Source organism: Lepidochelys kempii, chromosome 25 (genome assembly GCF_965140285.1).
Source record: "Lepidochelys kempii isolate rLepKem1 chromosome 25, rLepKem1.hap1, whole genome shotgun sequence".
NCBI classification, from domain to species: Eukaryota; Metazoa; Chordata; order Testudines; family Cheloniidae; genus Lepidochelys; species Lepidochelys kempii.
The window spans coordinates 17817056-17829860 of record NC_136404.1 but is presented as its reverse complement, the minus strand read 5'-3'; the positions used below and the strand labels follow the sequence as shown (position 1 = coordinate 17829860).

The window sequence follows — 12805 nt, the reverse complement described above, 5'->3', positions numbered from 1 at the left end:
TAAAACTCTTTTGTTAATAACCATACTGATCTCCTTTGCAAAGCACTTTGAGATCTACGGATGAATCATAGAATCATAGAATATCAGGGTTGGAAGGGACCCCAGAAGGTCATCTAGTCCAACCCCCTGCTCAAAGCAGGACCAATTCCCAGTTAAATCATCCCAGCCAGGGCTTTGTCAAGCCTGACCTTAAAAACCTCTTAGGAAGGAGATTCTAGCACCTCCCTAGGTAACGCATTCCAGTGTTTCACCACCCTCTTAGTGAAAAAGTTTTTCCTAATATCCAATCTAAACCTCCCCCACTGCAACTTGAGACCATTACTCCTCGTTCTGTCATCTGCTACCATTGAGAACAGTCTAGAGCCATCCTCTTTGGAACCCCCTTTCAGGTAGTTGAAAGCAGCTATCAAATCCCCCCTCATTCTTCTCTTCTGCAGGCTAAACAATCCCAGCTCCCTCAGCCTCTCCTCATAACTCATGTGTTCCAGTCCCCTAATCATTTTTGTTGCCCTTCGCTGGACTCTCTCCAATTTATCCACATCCTTCTTGAAGTGTGGGGCCCAAAACTGGACACAGTACTCCAGATGAGGCCTCACCAATGTCGAATAGAGGGAAACGATCACGTCCCTCGATCTGCTCGCTATGCCCCTACTTATACATCCCAAAATGCCATTGGCCTTCTTGGCAACAAGGGCACACTGCTGACTCATATCCAGCTTCTCGTCCACTGTCACCCCTAGGTCCTTTTCCGCAGAAACTAGCAAAAGCGCTAGTTTATGAAACATGAATGATTCAAATCTAACTATTTTCAGAATAAATGATCAAAGTATACTTTATGATGCTCCTTGGTGTTTTTAACTCACATTTGTTAGCAGACTTGTTAAGTGACCAACTTCTGTAAGTTAGGTCTCCTGTCATTAGTGTGAATCAACAGGGTTTCACTGCAGGTGCCTTAAGGCAAGAGGAAAGCTAGTGTTACTTAATAAATCGACAGCTCTATTAAAAAAAAGTGGAGCCCATCCCAGTATTTCAGCTGAATATGGGGCTTTTCCAGCAGTATCTCCTAATACTGCGTTTGCTGATGATAATTTTAGACCATTATTCAGGTGTTTATAACTACCTCTTAAGGTCCCTTCCAGTTCTATATTTCTACGATTTGCTTTGGGAAGAAACTTAATCTGCAAGGTCCTCACCTGGGCATTGTTTTTTAACCAAACCCAACCTCCCCTAATTCCATCTGTTGTGGCGATTCTTGCATCGGACTGTGTATTTTAAACCCTGCCTGGGCATGGTACTCAAACTGCAGACCCTAAAGCTTCCTGGTTTTCCATCCTCATCCCAAGCTACTGGCTGAATTTCAGTAGCACTTTTTAGTTGAATATTTAAACAGAAGGGAATCACACAGAGAAGTTTGGAACTACATTTATGAGCCAGTTGTGATTTTTAACCTCATGACAGTTCAATCCCTGTACGTTCCACAAAGCGGGCAAATGCTGGCTGAGGTCTCGGCTGTGAAGTCTGGCAAGGAGCAGCTTGAAGACAGCTGCCAAACTAGCTTCATCTGCAGCCTGAAATTAGATTCAGATTGTAGGACAAAGGGTAAAGATTTAGTGCCCCAAGACTAGGCAGCAGTAAGAGCCCAGAGTTGCGAACTGAAATGGAAATCGGACTAACTGCTGCAGCAAAAGTCTCTAAGGTTTATTTACTGCAGAGAAAGCAAATCAAAGCCTCTTGGCTTCATCCCTGAGGCTTTGCAGCTGCAATTTCACACCCAGGTCCTGGCACATTGTTAGGTAGAGCAATTTCTGTGTCTTAAAAATAAAAATAAAACCTTTTTCACTTGTTTATGCAGACAGGGGCCAAACTCTGCTTCTGGTTACACGGGTTTAAATCTGGAGTAATTCCTTTGAAATCACAGGATTTACTCCAGATTAACGCTAGGGTAAGCAGAGCAGAATTTAGCCCTGTCAACGAGTAGTGATATGTATCTTTTCCCAGTCACATTGCTTTGGAATTGTATCCAGGAGTTTTTTACATATGGTATCTGATAACTTTCTTATCAGACCACTGCTCTGTGTCTCTGTAGGAACAGAGCTTGCCATTGTTTTAAGTGCATCATTTCCCTTTCATCACCAGCCTAGGATCTCAAAGCTGGAGACCTGTTAAACCTGCGGCCTTGAAGGGCACAGACTTAGAGATTCAGCAGCCATTCATCTTGCTGAGTGGAAATCTTGTGTTCAGAGTAAGCATGTTAATGGCAGCATTAAGATACTGATGCATAAATAAATTTGTGGGTTTCACTGAGGGTTGAAGGAGACAAACTTGTAATGCAATTCGTGTAACTAACCTGTGTGTATGGTGTAGAATTTGTGGAAAGGATTTTTGCATTAGACATGCGTATTGGCAGTTTCTTAGGAAGTGAACGCAGTCAAATACGACAGTGATGAGTGCATTATAACTACCTAGATAGGTGGAAATGCTTTCTGTTTGCTTAGGGAGGAACTTTCTACCCTGCCCCTTTCTGTCTAGTCACCACTCATCACTTTGAGATCTGGATCCTAAAGTGACTGATTAGAGAAATCTACCTAAAGTGCTTGTTTCCTAAGTGGAATTCGGAGTTGGAAATGGTTGACTTAAAAATCCCTAAAGGCTGCCTCTTTTCCTGCTTCCCCAAACCTGACACATGTTTATTGCTTGTTCATTAGGTGTGTAAACTAGGCCATTCAGGTTATTGCAGGTAATACAGGCTTTCTCTGCTTACCATGTGGGCTTGAGAGGCTTCCCCATAAAGATCTGAGACCTTTAGGTCATCGGGGAAGCGGTTGTTTGTCCTCTAGGGCTGCAGCTGTTGGGGTGGGGTGGGAACCTTATCACTGTCTGTAGCAGTAACATAGAAAATATTCCAGCCTTTACACCAGGGAATGAACACCATCAAGTTGGAATTCAGAAAAAGCAAGCCTTGACCCTGTAAATCTCTTTATGGGAGAGTTTCAGGCAGGAGCCTTGAAAATAACCATAAAGCTGCGTTTAGTTTCCGAGGATAGGGGCGCAGTGACTTCTCTGCTTTGGTTTGTGGCTTGCAGTTTGGGGAATCTGTCATTTGCATTGTGCAAAACAAGTAACTACATTCTGCTTTGGATGGGAATTCTATGAACAAGTAACTAGGATTTGAATGAATGAGTCAGATCTAACAAAGGGGAACCTTAAGAAGCTGCTTAGAAAGTGCACCTATTTTGAGGTGCACAGGCCCAGTGTTGGGAAAGCACTTATGTCAGTAATCCATTCCTATTCAGCAAAGCACTTAAGATTGTATTTCAAAGTTCCAGAAGCACATTAAAATTAAGCATGTGCTCACGTGCTTTGCTGATATAGGACTTAATCATGTGCTTAAAATTAAACACATGCTTAAGTGCTTTGCGGAATCAGAGCTTTAACTGCTAAAGACTCTGCTGCTCTGAAACTCAGTGTGCAAGTGAAGTTCAGACTCATACAGCAAAGACAGCAATCTAGTTCTGGAAACCACTCAAATGGGTCCACAGTTGGTCTGTAAGTAGTTACCTGGTTACACTGAATAAACAACTTTCGGTAATGTTCCAGGGAGTGAAAGTTAAGACACTCAAACACCTGAACTGCTTGGGTTTTCCAGGCATTCTCGTTTATTTGGTGATCCAGTTCCAATGCAACAAAGAAGACCTCTGCTTTCAGAAAGCCACTAAGTGCCTTCATTTTCTACTCCTCATCGGGGCAAATAAATCCAAATCATTCACAAAGGAGTAGATGTTTCATTTCTATGGCTAAAGAGAACATCCACAGTTACATTAGGTAAGAAATATGAGGGATCAAACCTTCACGCCTCAGGGCATGAGCTAACTGGCTGGGGCTAGGAACAAACTCCTGCTGTGGGCTGTTTATTCCAGAATGGTCCATTGTGGGGGATTCTTGCACCTTTCCTCTGAAGCATCTGGTGTGGGGCATTAAAACAGGATACTGGACTAGATAGACAATAGGTGTCCTCTGGCCTCTCAGCTGAGTCTGGACATCTGTCTACCAGGGACTAAGACCTATCAACTCAGAAGGGGGTGTTGAGGCTGCATTTCAGCAGTGGGTGAAGTAAGCTCTGTCTTGACAGCCTGTGAAGTCCCTTGAGAGTCTACTGGATTAATGCTGTATGAGTGTAACGAAGTATAATCTTTACAGAGAGACGTAGAAGGATACAAGAGACTGCAGCTCACTGTAATTTGAAACTCCCAAATACACACCCTGAGAGACCCTCATCCCAACACTGGGAATAGCAAGGAGGGATGCGGTCACCTTCAGGTTTGACTGTTACCACGTCAACTACCTCAGGTCAGATGCATCTAAAGCAGGGCCTTGTTTGCAACAAAACCTGATGCAAGCCTTTTAGCCCCTGTGCTTCACTAACTCCAGGTGAGCTTCGGAGCCACCTTCAGCACTTTAGTCTGTCCTAATCTCAAAGGTGCTTCCATCACAAAAGGTGTAGAGGGATGAGGTAGGTCTAGCTACCATCCCAGGGTGTCCCTGTTGTAGGGGAGGGATAGCTCAGTGGTTTGAGTATTGGCCTGCTAAACTCAGGGTTATGAGTTCAATCCTTGAGGGGTCCATTTAGGGATCGGGGGCAAAAATTGGGGATTGGTCCTGCTTTGAGCAGGGAGTTGGACTAGATACCTCTCCTGAGGACCCTCCCAGCCCTGATGTTCTATGATAACTTTTCCAGTGAGACCATCAGTGTTCTCATATAGCCCATCTGTGCTCAAGGTGGAAAGAGGGGCAGTCATATAAATAACATTCCTGGCCTCAGCTCATCATTTTGTCAAATACTTAGCACAGCATTTGCTGGGGGAAGGGTGAAACCTGGCACTGGGCTGAACTGCCTCCTTGCCAGAGCCTTAATGCAGTCAAGATTTATACTGGCTTCCAGGCCATGCACGCAGCTGTAGCCCAGACCCCACCCACACCCCATAATGTGCAACTATGCGTCGGAGAAAGACTCCAGAAGCAAGAAAATGTGTGAATATTTTGCAAGAAAAATTTAAAAACGATGTAAGAAGTTTTAACAAGTTTACAAATACTTGCCATGTAAATATCCGAAAGAAAACAGTTACCATGACCAGTTAGCATTTGTTCAGAGAGGCGTACAGGCATGTAGTCATCATATCTTTCTATCTGACAGGCGGTTAGAATATTCGAGTGAGAATCATTGCAACACCTATAATGTCATTTCGAATGATTTGATTAAGTTTAACATATTTAACAGACCAGGCATATCTCTCCGCTGTTAATATTCAGGAACAATTGGAGAGGTGTGCTGGGTTTTGTTTTGTTTTTTGCATGCAAGTGTACATTGAATATTGAATAAACAGTAATCAAATTTATCTACCTATCCTCTGTCTGTTTTGCCAGGTATGTAATTGATGTGTTAATTTGCTATAACCACAACCTTCCATATCTTCTGAATCATTCCTCTATGGTTGGACCCTTTTTTCTTTTTCCCATTAGTGGCTACCACTAACTGAGCAGCTCCTAGCAGATGAGAGACTAATTTTTCATTTCCTCTTGTGTAACCATTCCTATTAGGAAGCCCCAGCAGGATTACCAAGGGATCATTAAACAAATTATTTTAAAATCATGGAATGTGAGCACAAGAACTAGTTTAGCTGTTGTAATTCACCCAATCACATCATAGGACGATGGAGCCAAAGCCACATGAGAAAACCGCGGCTGGAAAAAACCTGTGTTCTCCCGCCATGCACCACCCGAGAAGCAGAAGTCAGGGAAGGTGAAAGGTTCTGTCGCCTTTGGGATGAAATCTAAGCAAATGGCCACCCACAGTCTTTCACCCCATGGAAGGAGAAAGGAAGTTGAATCAAGTTTAATCTTTAGCACTTAATCTTCTGATGCCAATACCAGCAGATTGCTATCTGGGTCTATGGATGCCTGGTATTCCCATTTGTATTAATCCGTTCTGAGACTGGGGTAACTCTGCAAATCATTCCCACCCTTCCCAAGCAAAAATAATGAGTAGTTAATGAGTCTTAATAAGTCACAAAATTTCTACATGCATTTAGCACTGAAGATCCATTATGCAGCTTGCACACTGTTAATTCCCCTGTACAGTCAGTTCCATTTACTCAGCTGGCCTGTATTTAACTATTCAGTTTGCTGTTTATCTAATTATTTATTCCTGATCAGTAATACACCAGCTACTAAGTTATCAATGAACTGAGGGTTGGTAAATGGAATGCAAGGTAAACTATTACCTGGTTGTTAATAGTAATAATATGTTGTGCTGACAGAGGCATAATTTCCTCCAGCCATCTCCAAGAGTTTTAAAATGTGGATAAGTATCGTTCTCTCTCTCTCTCAAAAGGGAGGGGACAGGGGCACTCAGCAGAGGCTGCACAGTGAGTCAGTGGCAGAGCTAGGAATAGACTCTAGGTCTTCTGACTCCCAGGCCTCTGCTCTGAGCACTTGACCATTACAAATACACCGTTAGTAGGGCATGGACTGTTCGTGTGACAAAATAATGCACCAAAAAGTAGGGTGCTGACTTTACCGCAGCTGTTCTGTAAAAGTGGCAGCGTAAAGGCCAGTGGGGGGCGTTAGGAAATACCAGCATGATCAGGGTTTATTACCGCTGAATGCCTGCATCTCCCCGACCCCAGCGCTTGACACCAAGATGGCATTAGCACAGCTGCAAGGGGTGACTTAGCAGCCTGAACTTGAAACAGCTACGCTCCCTGGAACTACAGGCTACAATCTCTTCTCTACCCTTCACCCTCTCAACTCCCAGGCAGGAAGGTCCATGCATTTTACGGAGGGTGGGTCTTCTAAGGTCCTGACTACTCAGCATGGACAGTAAAGATGCTGGGGGCACCTTTCGTAAGAGTAGAGGCTGCTACAGAGCAGGCAAGATGTGTGTGTGTCTCGATATTTTTATATATATAGGAGAGGGCAGGTGTATTTATAGGTGGGTGTAGGGGTATGCACTGGTAGTTATGGGGGGCTAGGTTACCACAGTGTAAATATTGCTTCCACGTCTCTCCTAGCTGCTTGTACCCTCTCTTGCAGAAGAGGGTAGCTGCTGGTGAGGGCAGCCAGGGCTGGAAGGAGGGGGGAATAGGAGGGGGAAGGGAGGGGTTGGGGACAATCAGGGCTAGGAGGAGGGGGGAATAGGAGGGGGAAATGGGGGGGTTAGGGGCAGCCAGGGCTGGGGTGGACGGGGAAATAGGAAGGGAAAGTGGGGGGACTGGGGGCAGTGAGGGCTGGAGGAGAGGGGAACTGGGAGGGGAGTGGGGGGCAGCCAGGGCTGGGATGGAGGAAGGAAAGTGTGGGGAGGTTGGGGGCAGTTGGGGCAGGGGGAGGAGGAGGGGAGTGGGGGGCAGTCAGGCTGGGGTGGAGGGAGGAAAGTGGGGGGGGGTTGGGGGCAGCCAGGGCTGGGGGGGAGGAGAGGAGTGGGGGGGTTGGGGGCAGCCAGGGCTGGGGGAGGAGGGAGGAAAGTGGGGGGGGGGCTGGGGGCAGCCAGGGCTGGGGTGGAAGGGAAAGTGGGGGGACTGGGGGCAGTGAGGGCTGGAGGAGAGGGGAACTGGGAGGGGAGTGGGGGGCAGCCAGGGCTGGGATGGAGGGAGGAAAGTGGGGGGAGGTTGGGGGCAGTTGGGGCAGGGGGAGGAGGAGGGGAGTGGGGGGCAGTCAGGCTGGGGTGGAGGGAGGAAAGTGGGGGGGGGTTGGGGGCAGCCAGGGCTGGGGGGGAGGAGAGGAGTGGGGGGGTTGGGGGCAGCCAGGGCTGGGGGTGGAGGGAGGAAAGTGTGGGGGGGTTGGGGGCAGCCAGGGCTGGGGGGGGAGGAGAGGAGTGGGGGGTTGGGGGCAGCCAGGGCTGGGGGAGGAGGGAGGAAAGTGGGGGGGGTTGGGGGCAGCCAGGGCTGGGGGGGGGAGGAGAGGAGTGGGGGGGGTGGGGGCAGCCAGGGCTGGGGGGGGGAGGAGAGGAGTGTGGGGGGGTTGGGGGCAGCCAGGGCTGGCGGGGGGGAGGAGAGGAGTGGGGGGGGTGGGGGCAGCCAGGGCTGGGGGGGGGAGGAGAGGAGTGTGGGGGGGGTGGGGGCAGCCAGGGCTGGGGGGGGGAGGAGAGGAGTGGGGGGGGTGGGGGCAGCTAGAATAGGGGACACCCTCCCCGTCTATCTGTTCTTGCTGGATGGGAACAGGGTCGGTGGAGCCTAGATTTACCGCGCATGCGCGCTGGACGGCGCCCAACCTGCTCCTCTCCCTTCCCCTCCCAACTCATCTTTAAAGGGCCAGTAACGGGGGCGAGGACGCGGAAGTCCGCTCCTGCGCCTGTTCCACGGCGTCTGCGGCACTTCGCCCCGCGTACGCATGCGCACTTGGTTCCCTTCGCCCCGTCTCAGGCGCGGGCGCCGCTGGTCTCCACCCCCCGCCCGGCCCCTCCGCCCGCGCATGCGCCGTGCCCCCTCCGGCCCGGGGAGGGGGACGCGGACGGGGGAAGATGGCGGCCTCGAACAACCCGCGGAAATTCAGCGAGAAGATCGCGCTGCACAACCAGAAGCAGGCGGAGGAGACGGCGGCTTTCGAGGAGGTGATGAAGGACCTGAGCCTGACCCGGGCCCACAGGGTGAGTGAGCGCGGGGGGCTGCGGTGGACCCCTGCGAGGGGCAGTAGCCCCCGGGGGGGGGCTGGGGGCGGCTGACCGCCGTGCAGCGGGCGGGCTGCGGAGGAGGGGGCAGCTCGTGTCCGCCTTGTGGGGGCTGAGGAGGGTGCAACTAACATCCCTCTCGTGGGTGAGGGGGCGATTGACCCCGCCCCCCGTGTGTGTGTGGGGGGGCTGAGAGAGGAGGGGGCGATTGACCCCCCCCCGTGTGTGTGTGTGTGTGTGAGTGAGTGAGTGTGGGGTGGGAGGAGGGGGCGATTGACCCCCCCCCTGTGTGTGGGGGGGGGCTGAGGGGGGAGGGGGCGATTGACCCCCCCCGTGTGTGTGGGGGGCTGAGGGAGGAGGGGGCGATTGACCCCCCCTCTGTGTGTGTGTGGGGGGGGGCTGAGGGAGGAGGGGGCGATTGACCCCCCCCCGTGTGTGGGGGGGGCTGAGGGAGGAGGGGGCGATTGATCCCCCCTCTGTGTGTGTGTGGGGGGGGCTGAGGGGGGAGGGGGCGATTGACCCCCCCTCTGTGTGTGTGGGGGGCTGAGGGAGGAGGGGGCGATTGACCCCCCCTCTGTGTGTGTGTGTGTGGGGGGCTGAGGGAGGAGGGGGCGATTGACCCCCCCCCGTGTGTGTGGGGGGCTGAGGGAGGAGGGGGCGATTGACCCCCCCCCGTGTGTGTGGGGGGCTGAGGGAGGAGGGGGCGATTGACCCCCCCCCGTGTGTGTGGGGGGCTGAGGGAGGAGGGGGCGATTGACCCCCCCTCTGTGTGTGTGTGTGTGAGTGAGTGTGGGGTGGGAGGAGGGGGCGATTGACCCCCCCCTCTGTGTGTGTGTGGGGGGGCTGAGGGAGGAGGGGGCGATTGACCCCCCCTCTGTGTGTGTGTGGGGGGGGGCTGAGGGAGGAGGGGGCGATTGACCCCCCCTCTGTGTGTGTGTGGGGGGGGCTGAGGGAGGAGGGGGCGATTGACCCCCCCTCTGTGTGTGTGTGGGGGGGGCTGAGGGAGGAGGGGGCGATTGACCCCCCCTCTGTGTGTGTGTGGGGGGGGCTGAGGGAGGAGGGGGCGATTGACCCCCCCTCTGTGTGTGTGTGGGGGGGGCTGAGGGAGGAGGGGGCGATTGACCCCCCCTCTGTGTGTGTCTGGGGGGGCTGAGGGAGGAGGGGCGATTGACCCCCCCCCGTGTGTCTGGGGGGGGCTGAGGGAGGAGGGGGCGATTGACCCCCCCCTCTGTGTGTGTGTGTGGGGGGGGGGGCTGAGGGGGCGATTGACCCCTCCTCTGTGTGTGTGTGGGGGGGGCTGAGGGGGCGATTGACCCCTCCTCTGTGTGTGTGTGTGGGGGGCTGAGGGGGCGATTGACCCCCCCTCTGTGTGTGTGGGGGGGGCTGAGGGAGGAGGGGGCGATTGACCCCCCCCTCTGTGTGTGTGTGTGTGGGGGGGGCTGAGGGAGGAGGGGGCGATTGACACCCCCCCCCCGTGTGTGGGGGGTGCTGTGTGCAGCCCCAGTGCTGGTTTAACATTCCCCTCTGGAGAGCAGGGCTCACCAGGCTGCCTCCCCAGGATATATGCATGGCAGGGAGTGCCATGTATTCTGGTAGCTCGCACAAGAGTGGAACTGGTTGGATTTGTGGCATGGGGTTCTGCAGGCCCTTTTGCCCTGTCCAGCTTTTGGTGGTGCCATGATGCCCACCTGCTGAACAGAAGTAGGTTATTACTGCTGGCTAGAATCAGTACCTCGGAATAAGAATGAGCATCATTGTGTGAGTGAGAGCCCAGACTGAGGTGAGAGGAGTATCATCTGGGTGTGAGGTCCATGAGGAATGTGGGGAAGATTTCATGTAGTATTTAGGTTCAGGGGCCTTTTGTGCTTGGTCCTGTGCAAACATACAGGAAAACATTGTGTCTCTCAGAAAGAGTTTATAATCTGATCCTTGTCCTCCTCCTCCTTTGTAAATATGCATTTGCTTTCTTGATACCTTCTGTAGAGTGCTGAAAGCTTCCTTTTGCTTTACAAAATATGGAGAGATGAGTCCCTGCCTTGAGTAGCTTGCAACTGAACTTAGACATTACGCTGGATGAGTTCAGGCACAAGAAGGTGTAGAGGAGGCACATGTATCGCCATACTGATAATAAGTAAAACTGTAAAAGGAAAAGGAGGACTTGTGGCACCTTAGAGACTAACCAATTTATTTGAGCATAAGCTTTCATGAGCTACAGCTCACTTCATCGGATGCATGCAGTAGAAAATACAATGGGGAGATTTTGTATACACAGAACATGAAACAATGGGTGTTACTGCACCCATTATTTCATGTTCTCTGTGTATATAAAATCTCCCCACTGTATTTTCTATTGCATGCATCCGATGAAGTGAGCTGTAGCTCATGAAAGCTTATGCTCAAATAAATTTGTTAGTCTCTAAGGTGCCACAAGTACTCCTTTTCTTTTTGCAGATACAGACTAACACGGCTGCTACTCTGGAGTAAAACTGTGTGAATGCATTGAGTTAACATCATTAATATTTTTCCCATTATGTTTTAATTGTCATCAGTGCAAATTAATGCACCTTCAGCTCCGTTTTGTCTTGTGCTGTCTTTGGGAAACACATAATTAGAAATTACAGTGTAGTGAATACATTTTCAGTGCTTGCCAGGAATGTCAGGGTGCTATTTTGACTGCTTATGGATTTTTCTGATTTAAATCTAGTGATGGTTGAGACAGAGAGAGAGAGAGAGAGAAAACTCTCCATTAGTGTCTTCAGCTTGTGTGTGTGTCAACATTTTTATGCTGCTTTAAGATAAAAAAATAAAAATGCAAGCCTGTTTGTAGCCCTATCGTACCATGAAAGGGAACATATTGTTAAATTCGCTGTATTGCTTTATATTCCTTGTTATCAGAATAGTGTAAATACTTGTTTGTTTTAATTAAAACAGCTTGGTCTCTTTTACCAATAGAAGCTGGTCCAGTAAAAGATATTACCTCACCCATCTTGTCTCTCTAATAAAACAAAGGCACATTTCTTTTATCAGCTAACTCTTACTATGGTATATACTTACTTATTCTTACTCTGTTCATGCTAAACTATTTGTTGACATTTAATGGAGGATGCTATGTGAAGTTTCTCCTTGTGTTAGTTGAGGATATACTGAAAGCAGTTTTAGTGATGTTTGCAGTTATCTGAATCTTCTCTTATCCCTTGTGTTGGTGTTGTCCTGGTAGAGCTTGTCAAGTTGGGTTTTGTAAAGAATCTATTTAAATATACACGAGCTTTGTAATTTTCAACCCTCCAGATAGTTCTCAGGATTTGAATATTCTTGAGAGAGAATTCATGAAACCATGTACTTAAAATGTGCCCATTGAAAAGTGATATTCAGTACTGAGCATTCACAGTTTGAAATATTTATATACGGTAAGGATGGATACAACTCGCAATACCAGAGCCAAGCATACCCAAATATTGGTGTTCAAAATTCTAGTCTGAATTTTGCAGATGGAACTCATCTTTAGTTTAAGGAAGACCAGCATTGAGAAAGTGACCCAAGCTGAATAACTTGTTTCAGGAATCTGGGTTCTGAAGTGATGGAAATTTTGACCAAATAGCTGAGCACAATGTCTCCTTTGTGAATTTTTTTTATTGCATGATTTCATCTGTGTTTAAAATGCAGTATAAAAAGGGTTAAGCACAATCTTGCTGTTGGCTCTCAATTTCACTTGGCAACCACACACTTTGCTGTCAGTCTGAAAATGCGTTATTCTGATTCAGTTTGTGGAACCAACCCAAAATTTCTCTTGTTTTTTTCATTATTAGTAATTGTCTTTTTGCAGTGCTTTACCATCTTGTCTGTTTAGGGTTAGTTATTGGTCATAGCAGAGGCAAAGACTTGCAATACTAACGTTTGTGCATACGCACATTAATGCTTCTCTGAGTTGGTATTCTTCATCTATTTATGCAGTGTAGTCTTGTGTGCGGTTTTTTTTTTAAGTCATGGTATTTTCTTGTTCTCACCAAAGTATTTTAAATATGAAACAGAAAAGTCTTAATTTTTTTCACACCAGAGACACATCTTTCTCTCCCCCCCGGGAGATTTAAATTATTTTAGTTTGAAAGGTAGCTTAGCCTCATCATGACGGAGTGGGGAAGAAGGCCC

General features: G+C 49.3%; 1 protein-coding gene across 7 annotated transcripts in view; it reads left to right on the top strand.

Annotated features, from left to right (window-relative positions):
• The first annotated feature begins 8467 nt into the window (after window positions 1-8467).
• The window catches only part of CRTC1 (CREB regulated transcription coactivator 1), a 134741-nt gene continuing 130403 nt past the window's right edge, over window positions 8468-12805 (top strand). For all 7 annotated transcript variants that reach the window (XR_012156180.2, XR_012156184.2, XR_012156183.2 and 4 more), the window contains exon 1: window positions 8468-8638. Coding sequence is in view for 1 of the 7 variants with exons in the window: in XM_073324069.2 (XP_073180170.1) it covers window positions 8513-8638 (126 nt within the window). In the remaining 6 variants the exon portion in view is untranslated. The remainder of the gene's footprint in view (window positions 8639-12805) is intronic.